Consider the following 26,368-nt stretch of genomic DNA (forward strand, 5'->3'; position numbering starts at 1 on the left):
TTATTACATACTTCAGATCTACAACTTCTGTTTGGTATGTTTTTATATTTTCTCTTTTTTCTGAGACAGGGTCTTACTTGGTCACCCAGGCTGGAGTGCAGTGGTGTGGTAACAGCTCACTGCAGCCTTGACATCCCAGGTTCAAGTCATCCTCCCACCTCAGGCTCTAGAGGAGCTGGAACCACAGGTGTATGCCAACATACCTGGCTAATTTTTAATTTTTTGTAGAGATGGGGTCTTACTATGTAACCCAGGCTGGTCTTGAACTCCTAAGCTCAAGCAATCCTCCCACCTTGGCCTCCCAAAGTGCTGGGATGACAGTGTGAGCCACTGTGTCAACCCTGTTTTTGTATTTTCTCTTTGTTGAAAGTCTCGGTTTGTTCATACATTACACTCCTGACATCAGTGAGCATATTTATGATTATTTTTAATTCTTTTTTTTTTTTTTTTTTTTTTTTTTTTTGAGATGGAGTCTGGCTCTGTCGCCCAGGCTGGAGTGCAGTGGCCGGATCTCAGCTCACTGCAAGCTCCGCCTCCCGGGTTTACGCCATTCTCCTGCCTCAGTCTCCCGAGTAGCTGGGACTACAGGCACCCGCCACCTCGCCCGGCTAGTTTTTTGTACTTTTTAGTAGAGACGGGGTTTCACCGTGTTAGCCAGGATGGTCTCGATCTCCTGACCTCGTGATCCGCCCGTCTCGGCCTCCCAAAGTGCTGGGATTACAGGCTTGAGCCACCGTGCCCGGCCTTTTTTTTTTTTTTTTTTGAGAGGAAGTTTTGCTCTGTTGCCCAGGCTGGAGTGCAATGACATGATCTCAGTTCACTGTAACCTCCGCCTCCCAGGTTCAAGCAATTCTCCTGTCTCAGCCTTCCAAGTAGCTGGGATTACAGGTGCCTGCCACCATGCCTGGCTGATTTTTGTATTTTTAGTAGAGATGAGGTTTCGCCATGTTGGCCAGGCTGGTCTCTAACATCTAACCTCAGGTGATCCGCCCGCCTCGGCCTCCCAAAGTGCTGGGATTACAGGCATGAGCCACTGCACCCGGCCTATTTTTAATTCTCTAATAGGTAAAATCACTAATCTACATTTCATTGGAATTGGTTTCTGGAGATTTATCTTATTATTTTGTTTGAAACATATGTTCTATTTCTTGATTTTTTTGTTGACTGTGTTGATTTTCATGCATTAGATAAGACAACTTTCTTTCCAAGTCTTAATATCTGATTTTTTGTAGGAGATGAACCTCACCAATCAACCCAACCAGAGATTCTAGGTGCCTCTCAAACTTTTCTGCTTGTACAAACTGCTGTCTTTGTTCTTAGTAGCTGCAAGAGATTGGGGTGCACCAAATGCCATCAGTGCCCCAAGACTGGTGATATTGAGGACAGTTCCTGAAATTTAGCTAGAAAAGTTGGGGTGTTATATGTGTTCCAGTTCCTTCTATCCTCAAGGAGAAGCTGGGAACTGGTGTTGATCTCCCACTTGCCCTGTACTAAGCTGGGGAGATAATATGTAGCAAATGCATGCATTCTCATTCAGGCCGCACACTCTTTCAACCCATTGCCTAATGTGTTGTTACCCCCAGGGGCCTAGTGAATAGTAGCTCCTATCTGCTGTCAGGGACAGATGGATTGTTCAGAGGCTTGACTCCATCTCTAGAGTAAGCCTGCAAAAGGAACTGCAGAAAGCGACTGCATGTCCATTCAGGCTCTCAGAGGACTACTTATTGCCTGCCCAGTGAGTGCCCAGACATAGGCTAGAAGATATAGGCTAGAGGCCTGACTCATGGACAGCGGCTGGGAAAGTTGGGACGTTAGGTGTGCAGTCAAACCCCTTCCTGGGGGTAAACTGGGAGCTGGGTGTTTTTGTCTGCTCAACTTTGTACTCAGGGGAAACGGATGCTAGAACTGCTCAAACACCCTTTTAAAATTACTTTTCTTCTCTGTAGTCTAAGGGGACTTGTGAATGCAGTCTCATTAATTCCCAGAGACAGGTGATTTAGGAGCTTAGGAGCTGGTCCCTTGGGTGGAAGCTGTAAAAGTTGGGGTACACCATCCAGGAAGAAGCTAGAAGCCTAGTTTTTTTACTTTTGTTGCTTTATTTTTGAGACAGAGTCTCACTCTGTCACCCAGGCAGGAGTACAGTGGTGCAATCTCAGTTCACTGCCACTTCTGCCTCTCGAGTTCAAGCTATTCTCCTGCCTCAACCCCCGGCGTAGCTGGGACTACAGGCACACCTCCCCGACACCCCCCAGCCATGCCCAGGTAATTTTTTGCATTTTTTTTTTTTTTAGCAGAGACAGGGTTTCACTGTGTTGCCCAGGCTCATCTTGAACTCCTGACCTCAAATGATCCACCCGCCTCGGCCTCCCAAAGTTCTGGGATTACAAGGGTGAGCCACCATGCCTGGCCCCTAGTTTTATCTCTGAATGGAGCAGTGGCAGAGGGGAGAATGCCAGTGAAGTTCCCACGTGCCTGTTCATGCTCCTGGAGGTCTATTGTTTACCAGCCCTATCAGCTACTAGATGTAGGCTACTTAGAAGCCTAATGTTGAGGCAGCAGTTGGGGAAAATATGTAGACAAATCCTTTTTAGGAAGACTATGAAACTGGTTTTTTTTTTTAATTCCTTTTTTTTTTTATCTTATTTTCTTTTTTTTCAGAGACAAGGTCTCAGTCTACCACCTAGGCTGTAATGCAGTGGCTCCATCATAGCTCACTGCAACCCTCAATCTTGGACTCAAACAATCATCCTGCCTCAGCATCCTGAGTAGCTAGGACTACAGGTATATGTCACCACACCTGGCTAATTAAAAAAACAAACAAACAAAAAAAACTGTCCCCCAGGCTGTTTTCAAACTCCTGGCCTCAAGTGATCCTCCGGCCTCAGCCTCTCAAAGCACTGGGATTACAGGCATGAGCCATGGTGCCCAGCCAGAACGGTGCCTTTCTGCCTGCTTGCTCTGCATTGACCCTGGGGGACAGCCACTGAAAGTGCTCACATACCTGTTTAAAATGTCCTCTTATGGCCGGGCATGGTGGCTCACACCTATAATCCCAGCACTCTGGGAGGCTGAGGTGGGTGGATCACAAGGTCAGAAGATCGAGACCATCCTGACTAACACTGTGAAATCCCATCTTTACTAAAAATACAAAAAATTAGCCAGGCATGGTGGCATGTGCCTGTAGTCCCATCTACTCAGGAGGTTGAGGCAGGAGAATCGCTTGAACCCAGGAGGCAGAGGTTGCAGTGAGCTATTGCGCCACTGTACTCCAGCCTGGGCGACAGAGCCAAGACCCCGTCTCAAAAAAAAATAAAAATAAAAAAATAGCTGGGTGTAGTGGCGCATACCTGTAATCCTAGCTACTCAGGAGGCTGAGGCAGGAGAATCGCTTGAGCTCGGGAGGTGGAAGTTGCAGTGAACCAAGATTTTGCCACTGCACTACAACCTGGGCGAAAAGTGTGAAACTCTGTCTCTAAATAAATAAATGTCCTTTTTTCTCAGTGGACTCACAAATGCTGAACCCTGTCCATTCCCAGAGTAAGATGATTGAGGAGCCAAACTCTCAGGTGGAAAATGTTTAAGTTTGGGAGCAGTATGTCTGGCCTACACCCTTCATTCTTCAAAAATCTGGAATTTGGGGATTCCTTCCCAATTGTAAGATACTGTGCCCAGGTTTGTGGTTTACATTGTGTCTCAACTTGTTGGTACCCATTTTGATGTGGATATATTCTCAGTTGCCCAGTGTGTAGGAGTCTCAACTAGTTTCTATATTTCTCTCACAGAGAACTGATCCATGTGTAGATATTTATTCAGTGCATCCATGGAAGGAAGGAAAGTCAGAAGTTTCCCATTCTGTATATTGTTGATGCCCACTCAGTGAAACGAAACTTTTTTTGGGCAGGGAGGAGGTTCTCATTCTTTTCAGCCAGGGTGAGTGCAGTGGAAGAATCACAGCTTACTAAGGCCTTCACCCAGGCTCAAGCAATCCTTTCCTGAGTAGGTGGGACTACAGGCATGTGACACCACGCCCGGCCTTTTTTTTTTTTTTGAGATGTAGTATCCCTCTGTCCCCCCAGGCTGGAGTGCAGTGGTGCGATCTTGGCTCACTGCAACCTCCACCTCCTGGGTTCAAGCAATTCTCTTGTGTCAGCCTCCCAAGTAGCTGGGACTACATGTGTGTGCCACCATGCCCAGCTATGTTTTTTTTTTTTTTTAGTAGAAATGGGGTTTCACCATGTTGGCCAGGATGGTCTCGACCTTTTGACCTCGTGATCTGCCCACCTCAGCCTCCCAAAGTGCTGGGATTACAGGCGTGAGCCACTGTGCCCGGCCTAATTTTTAAATTTTTGGTAGAGATGGGTCTTATTATGTTGCCCAGGCTGGTCTGGAACTCCTGGCCTCAAGCAATCCTCCTCCTGCCTTGACCTCCCAAAGTGCTGGGATTATAGGCGTGAGCCACTGCACTGGCCATCTTTGCTAAATTATTCCCTTCAAGCCTATAGGGCATCGTTATATATTTATCCTGAAAGCTTTCTTCGTTTTTTTCTAAACTCCTTACAGTTTCTTTGTATACACTGTTACACCTCTTGCCTACTAGTAACTGACAGCACCAGTGTCTTTTTTTTTTTTTTTTTGACAAAGTCTCACTCTGTTGCCCAGGCTGGAGTGCAGTGGCCCAATCTCAGCTCACTGCGACCTCCACCTCCTGGGTTCAAGCAATTCTCCTGCCTCAGCCTCCTGAGTAGCTGGGACTACAGGTGCACACCACCATGCCCGGCTAATTTTTGTATTTTTTTAGTAGAGATGGGGTTTCACCATATTGGCCAGGCTGGTCTCGAACTCCTGACCTTGTGATCTGCCTGCCTTGGTCTCCCAAAGTGCTGGGATACAGGCATGAACCACTGCACCCGGCCCTCTGTCAGTCTTTAAGCTGAAACCAACAGTATAAAAGTGACAGCTGTAGTAGTTTCATTCAGTGCATAATTTTAAGCATCTACCATGTTCCTGGTCTCTGCTCCTATAGAGACAATGAAATTTTATTAGTTACATAATTACTATTCGATTACAAGCGTATTGCTATAAGGAGGGTAAAACAAAGAATGCAGGAATTGAGAGGGTTGTTCCAAGTAAAAGAAAACGTATGTGCACAAAGGAAAAGTAAAGAGCTTGGTATATTTGATGAATTGAGCAAAAGTGTAGCTGGAGAGGGGTAGGAGGAAAAGAACAGCTGGAGTTGATGCTGGCAGGGAAGTAATGACTAGGAAGGTCTTGTTGAAAATTTAAATGTCCCTAAGGACAATGGGAAGCCAATGGAAGATGTCAAGTTGGATGATGAGATAATCATAATCATCTGGTACCTGGCCCTCTACTTCTGTGCAGCAAAGACTGGAAAGATCAACATCTAGTGTTGTCTTCCCTCAATAATGCTGGAATTTTCTGCTGAGTTTCAGGGAGCAAGCAATTTTATAATACTTCTTTTATTAAATGGCAGTGTGTTAGCTGTGTTGACAGAGAACAAGAGTGATATGAAAGTCATCAGCAGGCTATTTCAGGTAACCCAGGTGAGTATCGTTGGACAGGATGGGGACAGTGGAGACAGAAACATTCAGGTTTTGTGATACTTTTGAGGTAGAATCCATGAGACTTGATGATTGAGTGGATATGATGTCTTAGTCTGTTCTGGCTGCTATGAAAAATTACCGTCAACTGGGTAGCTTATTAACAACAAAATGTTTTTTTCTCATAGTTCTAGAGGCTAGGAAGCCCAGATCAAGGCACTGGCAGATTCAGTGTCTGGTGAGGGCCATTTCCATGATGGCACCTTCTTGCTGGGTCCTCACAGGCTCAAGCACAGTGGCCCAATCACAGTTCACTGTAACCTCGACTTCCTGGACTCAAGCAATCCTCCTGCCTCAGCCTCCCCAGTAGCTAGGACTACAAGCACCAGCCACCACACTGGGCTACATAAATGTTTTGTAAAGACGGGGTGCCATTATGTTTCCCAGGCTGGTCTTGAACTCCTGGCTTTAAGCAATCCTCCCACCTTGGCCTCTCAAAGAACTGGGATTACAGACATAAGCCACCACACCTGGGCTGCAGTCTCTTTTATGAGGACACTAATCCCAATCATGAGGGGTCTGCCAAAGTCCCCACCTCCTAATAACATCAATTAAAGTGTTAGAATTCGAACACATGAATTTTTAGGGTACACAAATATTCAAGCCATAGCAAGAGGAAAGAGGAAGTGTTTGTTGATATCATGAGCAACTGTATGGATGTGGCCCCACATACTGGAGGCAAACAGATGAGGCGCTAAAAGCATGAGTTAAGGGCACGTGTTTTGATGCCTGAGAGACATCCAAAGGACGATCTCCTGTAGGTACTTGAAAGTAGGAATCTGGAGTACATAGAAGTTGGAGTTTGACCTAAAGTGAGGTCTTTGTAGCCATGGAAGTGGCTAAGCTCACCTGGGGAAGATACCATTTACCAAAGGTAAGCCGAGGGTACAGTTCAGCTAACCAGAAGCATGTTAGAATTTGGCTGCAGAGCATGCCAAAAGCCTAAGAGATTGGTACTGGTCCTAAAGAAAAGACCCTCTATCCAGCACAAGTGAGATGCACAAAGTATCCAATTCAACAAGCCAGAGACACACATGCTAGACAGGCCCACAGCTCTGCATTGCCTAAGTGGGACTAGAGCTGGGACGGTGGCGCACAGCTTCTTCTCCAGTCCTAACACTTAGAATCATGGGATGGAGATTCGTGTTAGTGCCCGACAGTCACACCCGTGTTACCCTCCTGCTGATGTGGCGGAAGAGACCTGAGGAGTTCCTCCGCAAACGCTTTTACCCATATTGCTAGATTTACATGGAGATCACCTAGCGATATGCAGTAGACATCGCCAGGCACATGGCCAAACCCCACTGATGGATCTCCACCGTTCACCACATCCCACTTGCCCCGGAATGCGCAGGCGCTGCCGGAACCGGGCACCGGAAGTGGCTCGTGGCTTCCGGTTCCTCACCAGTGTGCCGCTGTAGCGCAAGTCATCTGGTTGGCACTTCCGCTGACCCGTGCGGTTGGTGGCCAAGCGGAGACCCAGGATCTCCGTGAGGCCGCGCGAGGTCTTCTGGGAGTCCTACTCACCACATCCGCTACTCGGACTCCAAGCTTTAAGTGGCGACCCGCACCAAGCAGTAGCTGCTCCGTGAAGACGGAGGTCATTGCCCCTGTACTTCTGTGTACAGCAAAGACGAAAGGAAATTGAGGTCTAGCGCTAGCTTCCCAGAATGACGCCGGAATTTTCTGCTGAGTTCCAGGGAGCAAGCGATTTTACTTCCCTTATTAAGCAGCACAAAGTCATTCACTTTCTAAACCACAATCCTAATAGTCTTCAAAATTTACCTCATTGCCACCTAAAACCACTTAAGTATTTTTTTTTAAAAAGTTCACTTCATTGCCATCATCATAAAATATCATTTATTAGAAGCCAAATTGCACATTAGACGTAATCAATAACTTCAGAGCTTGCAAACTAGAGCGAAGACTGATGAAAATACGTCAAAAACAGTAAAACCAAAACATTAAACAAACAGTATAAGTGTATACAATAAATATAATTCTGAGGTATCCAAAGGAACTGGGGATTACAGCACATTCTTATGTTTACACAGAAGAATATTTATATTGTATTCTCCCCTACAGACTTAATGCAAAGAGGAATGTCAATTTTAAAAGACAAAACACCTGTACTACTTAGATGGGCCTTGGAAAGATGGGTAATGGTCATCTTTGAATCAGATCAATAGCTCTCCTAAATTACAAAACTAAACCACATGAATATATATACTTCTAATGTAATGAACATCATTTTGTTAAACAGATGGTCAAAGCAAAAACACTTTCCTACTAAAATCCCACAGGGATAACAAGTTTAATGAACATTCAAAATAGACTATTCATATAAACTATAACCTGCTATGTCTCCCTTTGTACACATAGGCAGTAAATTGCAGATTACTTTGATAAGACTCTGCAGTTTCAGATTGTATGACATCTTATGCTGCAGTCACTAGAACAATGCCACTTAATTATATGGAAACTCAGGAGGCAAAGACTCAATTACTGTGAAATGTCATTTGAGTTTTAACTCCCTGAATTATTGGGTTAGTCATTTTCTATGTTAAATGAGGAGGTGTCAGTAGACTACCACCTGTAGCAACAAAGCTCTAAATAAATCTATTTTGAGTCCACCTCATTCAAGAACAACTACATTCCACAATTTCTTAAATTACAAAATGTAAACTGCTGACATCTGAATTCCATTGGAAAAATGCTGTTTCCATCAATGATGATTGTTTAACAGACTGTTTATTCCAGCAATCACGTTAAGGAACTGTTGGAAACACATTTTCATCACTGCATCAACAACAAAGACGAAGAAATTTGTCTGAGTCAATTTATTCAGCATAAAGTTTTCACTCTCATAGTGTGATTTCCATGCTGCAAAATGCAGTTAACCAATCATTCATAGCAATAAACTCTTGCATTTAGTTTTTCATTCCCATATTCACTTTTATCCAGTATTTGTGAATAGCACCTAACATGGTATAGGCTAGTATCTCTGAGTTAAGGACAATTTTATGGAATTTATCTCCATCAATTGACACTGTAAACAGAAGGGTGAAAAGCCATCATCATAAAAAGCCTGAAGCTCACCAGCAGATACATCTTTTCCTTCAATTCCCTGGGGGCAAAGCAGCTTGAATTACATCCAGCAAATGTATTTAAGTACAAGTGCACAATAAGCAAACAACTGAAAATATGCCTATTTCCCAGTAACTGACACTTAGGGGATTTTCATTTTTTTCTGCATACCAATCATTAACAGTATTATACCAAAAAGCCATTTTAGTTATACCCACATGTATGTTAATGTTTCTGAAAAGGGCTATTTTTTCTAATCTTTTAGGGAAGTTTGTCATAATCTTCCAAAATCTGGAGAATAAAACTGTAAAAATTAGAGGTTTATTGTGAAGGAAGACTCATGTAAAAAGGCAAACTTCCCTATTAAGGTGCAAAACAGGATGTATGGCACAAACTCTCACTTTCTGCTATGTTTTCTAGGAGCCAAAACAAAAATGACAGCATCCATCTTTTATATCACTCCCATTCTGTCCAAGTGCCTTCTAAGATATTCCCCTCTACTTCTTTCTGCAGCAACTCTGCTAATCCAGACCTTTCCCAATTTCATCCCCCATCCTGTGACTCATTAGATCTTTGACTGAAATATTAGGGTCCCTGATAAGTGCTGAGGCACCTGCCAGTTTCTCCCACTGAGGGCAGAAGCAGGAGAGCAAGGAGGTGGTGTTCTTGTTGTTATTTAACAAAGATCATGATATCTCAGAGTTGGCTAATAGGTAATCTAACTGGAGACTATCTTTCTACACATTTCAAAGCACCTCAGAGAAACCTGGAAGCTGGTGTCCTGTCTCCTAAGAGTGGAGACATCAGAAACAAAGAGCCAAGTCTGACCTTGACATACAGAGCAGCACATAGTCTCAACTGTGGATCTGCAAACCAGAAACAAGACAAAAATGACAAAAAGAAACTCTCTCTGGGTTTTTGTTAGTTTCAGTTTTCCTCTCACCTGAACAGTATCTTCCTGCCTCTACTCAGTAATAAGAGCTTAGCTGAGTAGCCAGCATCTTTTTGTACATTCAGTCCTCAATCTGCTGTTCTGTAGGACCACCTTCTGCTACCTTCCATACAATTAGTCCTCAAGAGTCTTTTATCTTTTCTCATGACGATTCCCAGCAACAATTCAATTTTAGCAAATATTATACTTTTATACTGTCTATTTAAGTAGAATGAGAGCATTCTTCCATCCTAATCAAAACCCATGTAAATACTGTTTTGCTGACAGGCATACAATCAACTTTAATAAGAAATTGTATATGAATCTATATTTACAACATTCTGTGGTTCTTTAACATTAATAACCATACTATTTAACAATATTTTGCTCCAATATTTATCTATAATAGTAGTATGTAAAGATCTACATATTATTAAGCATTTTGGTTAAAATATAACAATTTTCTATATGCATTTTCTTTGGAGAGGGAGAGGAAATGTTATGGGTGTTTTTTAAAAAACCAAAACCCAACTAAGACCTTCAGTACTGTACTCTGCAAAGTGTGAAATCTCTTATCTGATTAGAGAGACAAGAATTCAAACCTGAAGTCCTGGAGAGTCTTCTGCTGCTTTACAACTGTATATGTAAGTCAGGCTTTGGGTACAGCACAAAGGGAATGAAGGGGTTCCAGGATGCAAGCACACTGAATCGCCTTCATGATCACCATTCTCACCGACCTATCTCAGCTCCCCTTTCCCTGGCTGCTTGCAGTGTTACTACGTGGTGCAAACGTCAACAAATGCTTCAGTCTTGCAGACTGCATGGCCTTTGGAGTCACAGAGACCCAAGCTTAATGTCAGTTTCACCACAATGTGATTTGTGTGCTGGGCAAAAGTACTGACTTTACCCTCTGAGGACTTCAGTTTCCTCGTTTATGAAACAAAGGTTTTTTTTTTTTCCTCTGTCACAGATTTATTCTGAAGATTAAATTAGATAATATATCTAAAGTAGCTAACATGCTCACTGAGAAACAATTACAATTATTCATAGTAAGACAGGTAATGTGCTTCAGTAGCGATTTGGAGGCAAATCTTAGAAAAGAGCAAGTACTTTTTCCCCTCCCCAAGTCAAGTCCAGCCTCCAGAAAAGGGCTGCAGTTAGACTTCTAAAATTCTTGCAAACAATTGGGTCCTAAATGCCAGTACCTGCCCCTGGCATCAGAACCATGACAGAGAACTCTGTGGATACTAATGGCCATCAAGATATAAACTAGTCCACCCATTTGAGAACTTTTACAGGGCAGAAAATAACTTCTAAATGCCTATGGGAATGCACATGTAAAACAGCAATCTTATACAAATATTACATTCAAATAGTTATAGCAAAAAAAAGTATAAAACACATAAAAGCATTTACTTTCCTAGATATAGCTGCAGAACTGGCAAAATATAAATAAATTCTCCTCCTTCTAAAAGTCAGAAACTACGTAAACAAAATTAAAAGAACTCTAGCAAGAGCCTTCATTTTAATGAAAATTGAATTTAAACAAAAGTTTTGTATCTTTTTCTGGCTCACAGTTGAACAGTAACCGAGTTCAAATCCTGGGTTCATTCACTAGCTTTGTGGCATGGATTTTGCGTCCCTAGTTATAAAATGGAAATGATACTGCCTAAATCAAGGTTGTGGTGAGAATTAAGTATTACATGGGAATGTGTGTAAAGTGCTTAGCACATTGCCTGGGACATATACAGTAACTGCTTCCCACCATACAGATACTGAAAAGCCCAATCACTAATAACAAGTTGTTAAATTTATATGGTGTTTTTTATGTGAGTTCGCTTATGAGTAATGAGATGCAAATTTGACCTGAAACTTTTCCCACACACAGTACATTTAAAAGTTTCCTCTACCATGTGGCTCTTCTGGTGGCATGCAAGTTCTGAGTCCAAAGCAAAACTTTTCTCACATGTTTTGCATGTATAGGGCCTTTCCTCTGTATGAATGTTTTGATGGGAAATAAGCTCAGAGAAACAAGGAAAGGTCATGTCACAGTCAGGACATTGCAAGGGCTTGAATTTTGAGAATGAGAAGAAATTGTCCCCATCATCGCTGCAGCGTTCAAAGTCCTCGTCGTGGCTCTTCTCAGAAAGGGCAGGATATGAGGACTGCCTGAAGCTCTTCAAGCACTTAGTGTGCTGGTACTGGGGGCCTGATATGAATGTTTCCTCAGGCAAAGCAAGATTTGGTTTCTCATTAAAATGTTTATCACGGTTAGTAGATTCGTAAGCTTTTTCAGCGCTGTGGCTTTTCTGATGCTGTGCCAATCCTGGGAGCCACATAAAACCTCTACCACATATGCTACATGTATAGGGCTTCTCCTTTACATGGCTATTCATGTGTCGGGACAGATGCGAGTGCTGGCGAAAGCTGGCACTGCACTTGGCACACTTATAAGGTTTCTCACCAGTATGGATTCTCCTGTGTGTCCTCAGGTTGGCTCTATGATTGAAGATCTTCCCACAGTCACCACATTTATGTTTTTTCTCTCCTGAATGAACTTTCTGATGCAAAACCAGGTATGAATGATCGCTGAAGTTTTGGTCACACTCAGGACATTTATACACATTTTTGGCTCCTTCCCAGGAAGAATCAAGAATTTCAGAAAGTGTGTTGGTTCCTAAATATTCAGAGAGTTCTACTAACGGGGTGTGGTTTTCAATGGTAACTAAAAGGCTGATGACCCTTCTCTTGCAAGTGGGAGTTCCACTTAATATTTTCCCTTCAGGGTTTCCAACTCCATCCTCAGAGAATTTTTCTGGGTAAGGGACAAGGGGTGCAGCAATGGGGTACTTTTCTAGGGCAAGCTCGTCAAGTTCCATAGACGCTAGGCTTAACTGCTGATTAATCTCTGGCTTGCCTTCCTCTCCTGTTGATAAAAACAAAAGAAAGCAAAACATAGACAATACCTTCAAGGGATACTGGGAAAAAAGTAAGCTAAAAGGTAGTTACAAAGAAGACCAGGAAACTTTAGAAGGGTTATCCTATAACCCAGACACGAAACACACAAAATCAGGACGAAGCAGACTCTCCTGGTCTCCCAGAAGATCCAGTTTTGGGTGAATATCCAAAGGTAAGGAGGAGAGAATAGCTATAACTAAGTCAGAGTCCAGTGGGATAGGTACTAAGGACAATCTCGGTAGTGGTTGTCTAGAGGTGAACTTTTCCAGCTTGTCTATTTAGACCTCAAGAGCCTTTCATTTTTGAAGCTATCTCAAGCAACAGCAGAACAATTAACAGTTGGAAAAAAGATTAGGATTCATATTTATCAAGAAAGAGAGGGGTTGGGCAAGTGTCTCACACCTGTAATCTCAGCACTTTGGGAAGCTGAGATGGGAGGATCACTTGAGGCTAGAAGTTTGAGACCAGTCTGGGCAACATAGTGAGACTCCATCTCTACAAAAAAATAATTTTTAAAAATTAGCCAGGCTTGGTGGCACATGCCTGTAGTCCTAGATACTCAGGAGGCTGAGGCAGGAGGATCACTTGCGCTCAGGAGTTTTGAGTTGTGCCATTGCACTCCAGCCTAGGTGACGGCCTAGGTGACTTGTTTCTTAAAAAAAAAAAAAAAAAAAAAAAAAGATAAGATGACAGCAAGAATGAGGGAGAAAGAAAATAATTTTTAAAGAGAAAAGAAAGCAATCAAGTGAGCATTTTTCTCCTATAACAGAGAAGCACACAGGTTATCAGAAACAGTTTCATTATCAACAGGAGAACTCTCCAAAATCTCTTTATCCCTCACGGAGGAAAGATCAAGGTAGAAGGCTGTGTGTACTGCATGAAAATAACAGCCAATCTACTTACAAGGATGACTGACAAAACTAACATTCCTTTGTAATATTTTCCAAGTATTCTTCAGTTATAACGCAGATATATCAATACAAAAGGAACCTTTCTTTCCAGAGAAACAACGTTCTATGATTTTCCCAACTCACTGACTAGAAAGGGCTGCAGTATACTGCATGGGAATCCAAACAGTACCAAGTGGTTTTGCTGATTTGAGGAGACTGAGTTCAGAGATCAGGGATGCCAAGGCAGCTAGAACTTGAAAGCAAAACAGCAAAGAGGCAGCTGCTCAGAAAGAGCACTCAGGTCATCTACATGGGGTCCTCTTAAGACTTTCCTGAGGCTAGGTACAGTGACTCACACCTGTAATCCCAGCACACTGGGAGGCTGAGGTGGGAGGATCACTTGAGCCGTGGAGTTTGAGACCAGCCTGGGCAATATGGCAAAGCCCTGTCTCTACAAAAAAAACAAAAAAATTAGCTAGGCATGGTAGTGCATGCCTGTAGTCCCAGCTACTTGGGAGGCTGGGGTGGGAGGACTGCTTGAGCCTGGGAGGTCAGCGCTGCAGTGAGCCGTGATTGTGCCACTGCACTCCAGCCTGGGCGTCAGATCAAGATACTGTATCAAAAAACAAAAACAAATACAAAAAAAACCACAACTTTGGCTGAGTAATCTACAAGTGCATGAAGAAACTACCCAATGCTGTGGAAAGAACCGCCTAAAAGGAGTAACAGAGCAATAACCAGTCCATGTTGCCTCCAGCCAAAGTGGAAAGACATAAGACATTGAGCAGCAATGTCCGCGGAAAAATACTGCCTTAGCAGTAACTCAAATAAGCCCTAGCAGAAAGGTTGATCTGAACCCATCCTAACAAAGCGAAAAAAAAAAAAAAAAGCACACCTTGAAACCATCAAACTGACCCCAAGTAACTTAACCACCTCCCACAACAAAATCCAAAATATTTTTAAAAATGCAATGAAACCCTGGCTCCAAAAACATAAAATTCTTAATCCAACATCCAACCAAAATTTACATGCAAGTAAAGAAAATATAGGAAATATAACCCATAACTAGAAGACAAATCAATCAGTAGAAACAGACCCAGAAACCACATCAATGATAAAACTAGCAGGAAAAAAAAGTTTAAATAACCATTATAAATATACTCTATAAGTTTAAGCAGATAGAAGACAACATGAACATGATGAAGAGAAAAGTGGAAGATAGAAAATATGAGTTATTTAGAATAACTAGTTATTCTAGTTGTTCTTTTCTGACTAGGATTGAGTATCTAAACTATTCCAAATTATTTAGAATAATTACTTAGAACAAATAAATAGAATACTTTAGATACTCAATCCTAGTCAGAAATAAAATCTACTGAGGCACAGGAGTCCATCTGTGTATGGTTCCCCATAGGTGAGAAAGGCATAGTACCCCTTAAGAGTAAATCAGTTTTCAGTCTTTAGCAAATGATAGTGATAGATACTAACGGGATTTCCCAAGTAAAATTGTAAACTAACTGCAATAAATGTTTGTGAAAGATTATCAAATACTGCCATCTCTTGTACTAAACCACAGGCACTGTACTAGACTGAAGTTTTGTCTTTAAAAAATCATCTCGGCCAGGTGCGGTGGCTTATGCCTATAATCCCAGCACTTTGGGAGGCTGAGGCGGGCAGATCATGAGGTCAGGAGATTGAGACCATCCTGGCTAACACAGTGAAACCCCGTCACTACTAAAAATACAAAAAATTCGCCAGGCGTGGTGGTGGGCGCCTGTAGTCCCGGCTACTCGGGAGGGTGAGGCAGGAGAATGGCTTGAACCTAGGAGGCAGAGCTTGCAGTGAGCAGAGATCGCACCACTGCACTCCAGTCTGGGAGACAGAGCCAGACTCCGTCTAAAAAAAAAAAAAAAGAAAGAAAGAAATCATCTCATATTTTAAAACTTTTTCTCTCATACAATTATCATCTCCACATAAATTACTCAGGCACAGGTCCCACTCCACCATACCAACATGTGGAAAAAGCATTAAGTTCTCATCCTAGAACTGAAAAAAGTTCCAGATGCAAGAAAAACAACTGCCTTACCCATCAAGGCCGCATCCTCCAAACACTCCTTTGTATCATCTCTACTGAGGGACATCTGGGCAGGGTGCAGAGTCACACACTCCTCTTGAGAAAAATACACAGCCAGATCCTCAAAGAGTATTGGTCCCTGAAACATAAAAGCCTGTGTCAGTACAAGACGGTGGAGGGTCAGTCCCTTACTTAACCTAGGAAGGATGAGCTAGAAACATCAGATGCATGGGATAAAAGGGCTTGGTGTAAAAGGTTCTTGAGTGCAGGAGTGGGGTAAATGGGTTCTAAGGGATGGGGTGAGGGTTGGAAAGAAGAGAGTAAACATGGATATTTTTAGGCAGTGGTATAAGGATGGTGGACTGTGACAATTATAGTCTATCTTGGAAGAGAAAAGATGAGGGAACAGCTCTTGGGGGAAAAACGATTAAGTAAGGATGCTCTAAGAAAAGGAGAAAGTTGGGGCAGGGTGCAGTGGCTCATGCCTGTAATCCCAACACACTTTGGGAGTCTGAGGGGGGCGGATGACTTGAGGTCAGGAGATCGAGACCAGCCTGGCCAATATGGTGAAACCCTGTCTCTAGTAAAATTACAAAAATTAAGGCCGGGCACAGTGGCTCATGCCTGTAACCCCAGCACTTTGGGAGGTGGAGGCAAGTGGATTACCTGAGGTCAGGAGTTCAAGACTAGCCTGACCAACATGATGAAACTCTGTCTCCACTAAATACAAAAAATTAGCCAGATGTGGTGGCGCATGCCTGTAATCCCAGCTACTTGGGAGGCTGAGGCAGGAGAATCATTTGAACCCAGGAGGAAGAGGTTGCAGTTAGCCAAGATTGTGCCACTGCACTCCAGCCTGGGCAACAGAGCAAAATTCCATCTCAAAAAACAAATAAATAAATAAATAAAATAAAATAAAAACAAATTAAAATGAAAATAGCTGGCTGTGGTGGCATGTGCCTGTAGTCCCAGCTACTTGGGAGGCTGGGACAAGAGAATCGCTTGAATCCGGGAAGCAGAGATTGCAAGGAGCTGAGATCGCACCATTGCACTCCAGCCTAGGCATCACAGCGAGACTCCATCTCAAAAAATAAGAAAAAGAAAAAAGAAAAGAAAAGAAGGTTGGGCAGCCCAGGAAGAATCATAAAGAGATAAAGGTTACAGGATTCTCCCAACATCCTTCCCTTTGCTATTTCCTCTCTTTCGTCCCCATGACACTCATTGCTAAGCTCACTCCAGCGCTTCATCCAGGCCTACCCCACCTTCCCTAATGGTGTGATAATGAATCACCTGGGATTTACTATTACTCTACAAGTGCAGAGTATAGAAATGTGCTTAATTTAAAAATCCATTCAAATTGGATAAGTACCAAATCTGTACTTTTGGGAACCATTCCAGAAAGTCACTTTTAATCCTAGCACTTTGGGAGGTCGAGGTGGGAGGAGAGCTGGAGGCCAGGAGTTCCTGGGCAAAGCCGCAAGACTCCATCCCCATAAAGAATTCTTAAAAGTGGCCAGACACTGTGGTATGCGCGCCTCTCAGCTACTCGAGAAACTGAGGCGCGAGGATTCCCTGAGTTTCAGATGGAGCTATGATCTCGGCACTGCACTCCAGCCAGACAAGCAACACTCCAGCGACAAGGCCAGACCTTATCTCTAAACAAAACAGATAAGACACTGAGAAACTCTCTCAGAGATTCCTCCAAGGGCCCTGTTCCCAGTTGGCAGTTCTGAAAGAAGGAAGCTGGTAAACCACTTCTATATGCCTGGTCTTGGAAAGAAGAACGCTTGGTCAAAGGGCTATTTGGGGCTCAGGTGCACTCCTACCACAACATGAATGCCCAACCCTCCTCCAAAGGAGGGGGTCAGGAAGAGACCAAAAGCAGCAACAAACTTGGACGAAAAAGGTACCTCCACTCACCTGGGCCTCGGGAGTTGGGGGCATGGACGCCATTTGGCGGATGGGGAATGCCTTCTTCAAGACGCCACAGGGACTTCGAGACGAAGCTGCGGGGGGAGAGAATAGTCTTTAAACGGACCTATTCTGCGGCCAAGCTCCTCCAGTACCCCTAGCCTCCCTCGATTACCTCCGAACCCCCTTAAAAACCTACGCTGACTGCTCCTCCTCCTGGCCCGGCCTCGAAAGGGGCCCACTTACCGCTCGGCGGCTAATGACAGGCTTTGCGCTCCCGGACAGGAGCTGCACAAAGCGACGCCCGACCGGGACGCGACGAAGAACGCCACGGCCGCTGCAAAACTCCCACGCTCTCATGTTCCTCTACGCAACAGCTGCGGGAAAAGCCGCCGGAAGCGACCCGCCCCCAGCCCTATCTGCCATCCTGCCCTTTGATTGGTCGGAGTTCTCCCGAAGGGGAAGTCCTTCTTTTGTGTTGACCAATCGAACACCTTAACCGAGGACCTGTAGCTACTGGGCAGCTGCGAGAGGTAGTTTTCCTCCTTTTCTCTAAGCAAGCATTTCCGCTTCCGCTGGCGGGGTCTCCCCTGTGAGCTCCGGGTCTATTTACCCGCTAGAGTCGAGTCTTAGGGTGACCCCAGAGGGACGTAATGTTTCCGAGAAGAAGGGCAGAAAGAAGACTGGGAGACACCGGAACTCGAAAGAAAATCGGTAACAAAATGTGGTTTTGGCCAACAGTGCCCTGTAGGCCTGAAATTTCGGTCTGGCCAGAGCGGGGTGATTGAGAGGCCGGGGGTTCGGGCCTAGAGCTGTCCTTTGTGTCTTGGGCGGATGGTGGGGCCGTAGAACGTGAAGGAATGTCTTTTTGTTCGGGCTTGAGCTGTCCTTTGTGTCTTGGGCGGATGGTGGGGCCGTAGAACATGAAGGAATGTCTTTTTGTACGTTCACAACGTTGACATCGGTGTAGGCCAGGTTGCTAGGCTCCTACTCAAAGTGTTCTAGAGGCATTACGTATTTTACCCGTAGCTGCAGCCTAACCGAGCCGCGTCAGCTCCATAGTCACAGAGGACCCCACGCGGGTATAGAGCCGTAGGTTTGCGTCGCGGGACATTATTCGCCCCCAGATACCTCACATTCAGCCTACCCTAGAGCCAGTCATTTCCTATTGTGCGTTGGCGGAAGAGGGAGTGCCCTAGTGTAGAGATTTGGAATTGGAAAATTGAACTCCGTCCCAAGCTCTGACACTGATTGGTTGGTAATCTTGGCCAGTTTACAACTTTGCTTTCCTCAGCTGCAAACAGCTCAGGATGCCTCTCTGGGCTAACTCAGAGGGTAGTTTCAGATTATAAGATAATGTAAGTGAAAGAAATTGTCCGTTTATAAAGGTGTTTGGGGGAAAAAAAAGACGAAAATGATAGGTACCTTCCTTGATAGAAAAGCCTGAAAAGTCTCAACATATTTCCTTATTCTAGTGCCAGGCACATCCCTGTATCTAAAAGCTTAATGAATGGCTGTATGGTTATTAAAACAATATTAGGAGATTTGACAAGTTAGGTAATGTGATTTTGTGGAATATCTGATGGGATAGTTTCAGCTACAAGTAACAGCAAACCCACCGAAATGATTTTCAAAGAGCAGTTGCAGGTTCGTTAATTTGGTGGCCCAGTGACAACATCAAGGTCCCAGTGCTTCTCCTCTGCCACCCTTAGCATGTTGGTAAAGTTGACAGTAGAATCCAGGTAAAATATGCAGACATGTATTGTGTCATGTACCCATCCTAAACTAGTTACTACCAAGAATAAATATCATAATTATTTGGAGCCCATCATGCTTCAGCCCTTGTCACTAGGGGAAGGACCCAGCCTCCCATGATAATCTACCTGCACAAAATCAGGGCTTTGTTACAAATGAAAAGAGATGTGGAAAATAAGTTAGATAAGAAACAGCAGTATCTGCCAGAAATGACATCTCTTGACAGCTAAGAGCTAGACCTTATGGGGATGGATCACAAAAGAGGTATCTGGGGAGTCCCAGTAAAGGTGCTTTCAGGACAGGTGGAAGAATGGTAAGAACAAACTTCCCTACAGGCTAGACCAGTCCAAAGCATACACGTTGAAGAAGAACTAATAGCCTGTATATGAAGGTGTAAGCCAGATAAATGTTCATTATTGAGTCACTGTGGTGTTAACATAGTCATCTTTCCCTTCTCGGTTTGTGCTTATCTTTTTTTTTTTTTTTTTTTTTTTTTTTAAGACAGAATCTCACTCTGTAACCAGGCTGGAGTGTGGTGGCACAATGTCAGCTCACTGCAACCTCTGCCTCCTGGGTTCAAGTGATTCTCCTGCCTCAGCCTCCCGAGTAGCTGGCACAGGCACCTGCCACCACACCTGGCCAATTTTTTTTTTTTTTTTGTATTTTTAGTAGAAATGGGGCTGCATCATATTGGCCAAGATGGCCTCGATCTCGTGACCTTGTGATCCACCTGCATTGGCCCCCCAAAGTGCTGGGATTACAAGCATGAGCCACTGCGCCCGGCCTATTTAATGCCTTTTTTTTTTTTTTTTTTTTTTTTTTGAGACGGAGTCTCGCTGTCGCTCAGGCCGGAGTGCAGTGCCCGGATCGGGGCTCACTGCAAGCTCCGTCTCCCTGGTTTACGCCATTCTCCTGCCTCAGCCTCCCGAGTAGCTAGAACTACAGGCGCCCGCCACCTTGCCCGGCTATTTTTTTTTGTATTTTTTTGTAGAGACGGGGTTTCACCGTATTAGCCAGGATGGTCTTGATCTCCTGACCGTGTGATCCGCCCATCTAGGCCTCCCAAAGTGCTGGGATTACAGGCTTGAGCCACCACGCCCGGCCTTTAATGCTATTCTTACATCAGTGATGTCTCATTGTAGTCTGAGATTCTCCTGATCTGGATTTGTGGCTCTTTCACCAAGAACAGGAGACTCCCACGGCTCTCTTCTTTAAATCCTGTTGCCATAATTACAAAGAAATAAACACAGTTTCCAAGGCTTTGAAATGAAGCATGTGATATTAACTCAGTGGATTACCAGAGAGAGGGATATACCTGAAATGGGAAAGGAAACAATCTTCCCTAGACTATCTTTCCTAAGAGCTATCAAAACTATAAACAAGTAGACCAAGGAGGAGGAAGCTTGAAAGCTTTATCTTCCTGAAAATAAAGAGATGACATACAAAGTCCAAGATAGACCAAGATTGAAAAATTAGACTGCATTATACCCCTAACTCAGTTTTGTAAAAAATCACAAATGCTCGACTGTATATCTACTATATGTTCAAGTAACAAATTTTAATTATCAAAATTTAAAAATCCTTCCACCACAATCTTTTGCAAGTTTTTCCATTTCTGTCTTTAACATGGTACCAATAATAACAACTACAAACTGTTCGTGTTGAAATTCTTTCTATAGCCCAGCATCTGCTTTCTCTGAAAATTATCTTTTTAAAAATATTAAAAATAACATAATTACAAAAGCAGTATATGTGCATTTTAGAAAGAAAATACAGGGGAAAAAATGGCACCACATTCCTGTCACCCAGAGATCACCACTATTTACTATTTATTTATTTATTTATTTATTTATTTGCTGAGACAGAGTCTCACTGTTGCCCAGACTGGAGTGTAGTGGTGCAATCTCTGCTCACTGCAACTTTTGCCTCCTGGGTTCAAGTGATTCTCATGCCTCATCTACCAGAGTAGCTGGGATGACAGGCGCATGCCACCACACCCATTTAATTTTTGTATTTTTAGTAGAGATGTGGTTTCGCCATGTTGGCCAGGCTGGTCTCAAACTCCTGGCCTCAAGTGATCTGCCCACATCAGCCTCCCAAAGTGCTGGGATTATAGATATGAGCCACCACACCTGGTCTACTCACTGCAACCTCCATCTCCCGGGTTCAAGCGATTCTTCTGGGTCAGCCTCCCGAGTAGCTGGGACTAAAGGTGTGCGCCACCATGCCCGGCTAATTTTTGTATTTTTAGTAGAGGACAGCATTTCCCCATATTGGCCAGACTGGTCTCGAACTCCTGACCTCATGATCTGCCCACCTTGGCCTCCGAAAGTGCTGGGATCACAGGCGTGAGCCCCTGCCCCTGGTTACTTTTTCCCTAGTGATTTTTTTACGATGATGCAGCTGTATATTGAAATGGAAAGGTACTCGTTTTGGGGAGTAAAATTGGTTATGAAACAAAAATAATAACAAAGTCGCTTTTGAAGACTGTATTAAAATGTTAGTGGTAGTTATATTTTTAATTTTTATGGGTACATGGTAGGTGTATATATTTATGTGGTACATGAAATGTTTTGATGCAGGCATGCAATGCGTAATCACTTCAAGGTAAATGGGGTATCTTCGCTGGCGATGTTTAACATGATTTCCAGAATGAATTGCTCACTATGTTTGGTGTGTTTTCCATTCCCAGATGGTACTGCCTTTTAAGGTCTATTACTTAAACATAAGTATGGCTCTGGTTCTTATGGCCTTTACTGTATCCTTCATGAGAAGTTGATACTGATCGGAAATTGACACACAGCCTTCTCACCTACACCAAGGGAGTCTAGGTAAGGAAGATTATCTTTATCCCAAATTCAGCAAGAGGTTTTCTTATTGGTGTTCAGAATGCTTGATTGAGCAGTTAGAAGACTGTTGCTACCTAGTCTCCAGTCTTATCAAGGAAACAATGGCTGCAACTCATGCCTGCAAGAACAAGAGGCTCACACAATTTTGAAATTAGTGCAACTTCTAGCTGGATAGGAGTCTTTTTAGTTTCATTTAGCCTTGACTTGAAACTAATAGGAGTCTTAAAATGAGAAAAAGGCTCAGGGCTCTAAATGTACCTTTGACATGTTAATTCTGTTACCAAAAACTGGATTTGCTCTGTATTAACTCCAGCAGAATTGTTTTTCAGTCACTGAGGCCAGAGGTGCTTCCAGAGAAATGTTCCTGACCTACTGATACTGAATAATTATTGTTGAAGCTGCAACCAAAGACTCCTGGAGGGTAGTAAGAGGTACAGAGAATGCAGGTTAGATACAGTGAGGACAGAGAAGAAATAATGGGTTGGAAACTGGGTGTGGTCACTCACACCTATAATTCCAGCTACTCTAGAAGCTGAAGCAAGAGAATCACTTGAGTCCAGGAGTTCAAGGCTGCAGTGAGCTAGCATTGCGCCACTGCACTCCAGCTTGGATGACAGAGCAAGACTTTGTCAAAAAAAAAAAAAGGTGGGTTGCTTTGTAGTTTAGAGAACTACATGTTTAGATAGTTATTATTTCCCCAAAAGAGTGCATCAGATTGAAATTCTGAGATCCAGGGTTTGTCTGACACTCACTAGCCTATGAGTTGTAGAGATGGGATGGCCAGGAGTGAAGTGATGGCCTTGTGTCTTTCTCCCCTGCAGCATACAGAACGGCTGTACCTGGAAGAAGGAAGTGCGGAGCCAGCCTGAGTTGGGAGTAGAGCTCCAGAGAGTGAGTCAAAGCCCTCTGTGTCCTGCTATGAATGATGCCCTCATAGTCAGAGGAAGCCTACTTAAGTGAAATCTATTTTTGACTTGTCAAGTATTAAATATTTTCTTAATTTTTAGTACTGAACAATAGAAGGCATCTAGTGAAACAAATGCTTTCACTTTCTTGCTAGGAGGGTATATGAGTATATTCTTGCATTAGGTACACAAGAATACAGTACAAGTATGCTAGCCTCTCTAAACTATAAACAAGTAAACAAGATTTGGTTTAAGCATCAGTCTCTTGTGAGTCTGACTGGTAAGCCCAGTCTCAGGGCACATTGACAATGTTAGTGGAGAACGAGACTCTCCCAGTGTGCTGCCCTGACCCCCCCGAGACTGGTCTGTGTAGCCATGTGGTGGTCATCCTGTACCACTTCTGGTTTGGTTCTAATCAAAGGAAGCAGTATCATCTTTGGTGATCCGTCTTATACACTTGCATCATTTTGTACCAAAGGAGAATTTCTTTTGTTAAAAATTTATTTTTCATTATCTACTCATAAAGAAGGAACCAAAGGGCTGGGCGCAGTGGCTCATGCCTGTAATCCCAGCACTTTTAGGAGGTGAGGCAGGCAGATCACTTGAGGTCAGGAGTTCGAGACCAGCCTGCCCAACTGTTGAAACCCCATCTCTACTAAAAAACACAAAAATTTAACCAGGTGTGGTGGTGCCTGACTGTAGTCCCAGCTACTCGGGAGGCTAAGGCAGAAGAATTGCTTGAACCCAGGAAGTGGAGGTTGCAGTGAGCCGAGATCATGCCACTGCACTCCAGCCTGGGTGACAGAGTAAGACTCCATCTGGTATGGTTTGGCTGTGTCCACACCCAGATCTCACCTTGAATTCCCATGTGTTATGGGAGGGACCCGGTGGGAGGTAATTGAACCATGGGGCAGGTCTTACCCATGCTGTTCTCGTGATAGTGAATAAGTCTCACGAGATCCATTGGTTTTTAAAAAGGGGAGTTTCCCTGCACAAGCTCTCTTTTGTCTGCCACCATGTGAGACGTGCCTTTTACCTTCCACCATAATTGTGAGGCCTCCTCAGCCACATGGAACTGTTAAGTCCATTAAACCTTTTTTTTGGTAAATTGCCCAGTCTCAGGTATGTCTTTGTCAGCAGTGTGAAAATGGACTAGTACATCATCTCAAAAAAAAAAAAGGAACCAAAGAAGAATTTATTTGGAAGCAAAATATTTGGCATCCAGGGTTTTGATCCATGCATACATTAATAAACCCTTCAGAACCATGAGTTGGGATAATTCACTGTCCCTCATGTCAGTCTCATGGAACTTTGCGCTCTTCTGGGAGTGCTCCCCGGGTGGTCTGGAGGCCTCTCAGGCAGAGCAGAGGCTGGTCAGCGAGTGACAGGGCTTGCCATAAAGTGGTTTGTTCATGATTTGTTTCTAGGACCCTGGGAAAAATGTTTTCAGGGTCTGCCTGAAAAGGCTGCTTTTGGAAACTTGTGGATTTCTTCCTGGGTGAATCAGGAAAGTTGTGATCCTGCCGGGCGCGGTGACTCATGCCTGTAATCCCAGCACCTTGGGAGGCCGAGGCAGGCGGATCATGAGGTCAGGAGATCGAGACCATCCTGGCTAACATGGTGAAACCCTGTCTCTAATAAAAATACAAACAATTAGCCGGGCATGGTGGTGGGCGCCTGCAGTCCCAGCTACTGGGGAGGCTGAGGCAGGAGAATGGCGTGAACCTGGGAGGCAGAGCTTGCAGTGAGCCGGGATTGCACCACTGCACTCCAGCCTGGGCAACAGAGCGAGACTCCATATCAAAAAAAAAAAAAAAAGAAGAAGAAGAAAAGTTGTGATCCAAGGGAAAGCATACGGGTTTTAATGATGAACCAGTTTGCTCCTTTGTTTCCTGGCTTTCATTCTTCATGGCATGTGCTCAGGGCGGCCACTGGAGAGAGGCATCATTCTGTATGGTATAGAGGCCTTGGGTGGGTGTTTCATCATCTGTAAAATGAGGACAACAATACTGAACTTTCAGCGCCATTGTAAATCAGAATATACAGTACAAGCATTGTAAGGTAGAAGTAAATTAGAAACTACAGGAGGGATTATAACTCAGTGTTTAACGTATAGCAGACACTTAGTAAATAATGCATTCACTCTGTTCCATTGTAGAAGCTCCATTGTTGTTTGTACAAAACACCTCTGTTGCAGTGCTTATCAGATCGTCTTGTAATCACATAATTCCTCAAAGGCAGGATGTTGTGTAATCACATATTTCCTTGGTCACCATTTGTACACAGAATGGGGAAGGAAGAAATGAAAAGAATCCAGTATCTAAGCTCAGCCTCCATTTCACTTGCACTTGCCTTTTATTTATGAAAATACAGTACTTGTCAGTGTAAATAATATCTCTGAATGGATACCGGGAAAATGGTAAGATGAGTTAGCTGGAGAACTTGGATACTGAGTTGGAGGGAAGGAAACTTATTTTTCACCAATGTATCCTTTTGTTCTGCTTTAAAATAATTTACCACAGGCATGCATTACTTATAAAAATGTTTGGTATCAGAAAACCCCCCAAGTTAAACCAAAAGCAAAATATGTTTAGCTACATCTGTAACACTCATTATAAAAGATGACATATAAATGACTCAAAAATAGAAAAGGCGATCGAACTTACTGAGAAATGTGCATTAAAACAATGAGCTCTTTTTCACTTAGATTGCTGAAAGGTAAAGAAGAATACCTGGCCAGGTGTGGTGGCTCATGCCTGTAATCCTAGCACTTTGGGAGGCCAAGGTGAGTAGATCATCTGAGCTCAGGAGTTGGAGACCAGCCTGGGCAGCATGGCAAAACCTTGTCTCTACAAAAAATACAAAAACTAGTGAGGCTTGGTGGCAGGCACCCATAGTCCCAGCTACTCAGGGGGCTAAGGCAGCCGAATCACTTGAGCCCAGGAGGCAAAAATTGCAATGAGCTGAGACCACGCCACTTCACTCTAACCTGGGGGACAGAGCAAGATCCTGTCTCAAAAAAAAAGAAAAGAAAAGAATACTTGGGTGAACATGGTGGCTCATACCAGTAATCCCAGAATCCCAGCACTTTGGGAGGTGAGGTGATCAGATCACTTGCACCAGGAGTTCAAGACCAGCCTGGGCAACATAGTGAGACTCTGTCTCTAGAAAAAATAAAAAATTAGCCGGGTGTGGTGGTGCATACCTGTAGTCCCAGCTACTGGGGAGGCTGAGGTGGGAGGATCACTTGCGACCAGGAGGTTGACGCTGCAGTGAGCCATGATCATGCCACTGCACTCCAACTTGGGTGACAGAGTGAGACCTTGTCTCCAAAAAATTAAAAAAGACTAATCCCCTGTGTTGGTGAGGCTGTGGGCCATTTGCCCTGCT

At 43.7% G+C, this 26,368-nt stretch overlaps 2 protein-coding genes across 3 annotated transcripts in view; one reads left to right on the forward strand and one right to left on the reverse strand.

Annotated features, from left to right (window-relative positions):
* Positions 1-7,461: 7,461 nt before the first annotated feature.
* ZNF597 (zinc finger protein 597) lies at positions 7,462-17,970 on the reverse strand. Its single transcript, XM_007983888.3, has 4 exons — positions 17,716-17,970; positions 17,479-17,564; positions 15,571-15,697; positions 7,462-12,562 (listed from the first exon to the last, which is right to left on the reverse strand). Exons 2-4 carry the CDS (start codon positions 17,509-17,511, stop codon positions 11,448-11,450), a joined length of 1,275 nt encoding a protein of 424 aa, XP_007982079.1. The 5' UTR covers positions 17,512-17,564; positions 17,716-17,970; the 3' UTR covers positions 7,462-11,447.
* A 100-nt stretch (positions 17,971-18,070) lies between these two features.
* NAA60 (N-alpha-acetyltransferase 60, NatF catalytic subunit) overlaps positions 18,071-26,368 on the forward strand; it is a 40,657-nt gene continuing 32,359 nt past the window's right edge. The window contains exons 1-3 of one of the 2 annotated variants that reach the window (XM_073015123.1): positions 18,071-18,183; positions 21,917-22,055; positions 22,895-22,964. The gene's annotated coding sequence lies outside the window, so the exon portion shown is untranslated. Of the gene's footprint in view, positions 18,184-21,128; positions 22,056-22,894; positions 22,965-26,368 lie in introns of those variants that run through there. The other variant, XM_073015124.1, reaches the window with a different exon arrangement.

Source organism: Chlorocebus sabaeus, chromosome 5 (assembly GCF_047675955.1).
Source record: "Chlorocebus sabaeus isolate Y175 chromosome 5, mChlSab1.0.hap1, whole genome shotgun sequence".
NCBI classification, from domain to species: domain Eukaryota; kingdom Metazoa; phylum Chordata; class Mammalia; order Primates; family Cercopithecidae; genus Chlorocebus; species Chlorocebus sabaeus.

Excerpts from the sequence above, each read along its gene's own strand:
- ZNF597 (XM_007983888.3), bottom strand. The coding sequence starts at position 17,511 with ATGGCGTCCATGCCCCCAACTCCCGAGGCCCAG. Across the intron at positions 15,698-17,478 it reads CCCCAACTCCCGAGGCCCAG|GGACCAATACTCTTTGAGGA; the intron begins GTGAGTGGAGGT and ends TTTATGTTTCAG. Across the intron at positions 12,563-15,570 it reads GGAGGATGCGGCCTTGATGG|GAGAGGAAGGCAAGCCAGAG; the intron begins GTAAGGCAGTTG and ends TTTTATCAACAG.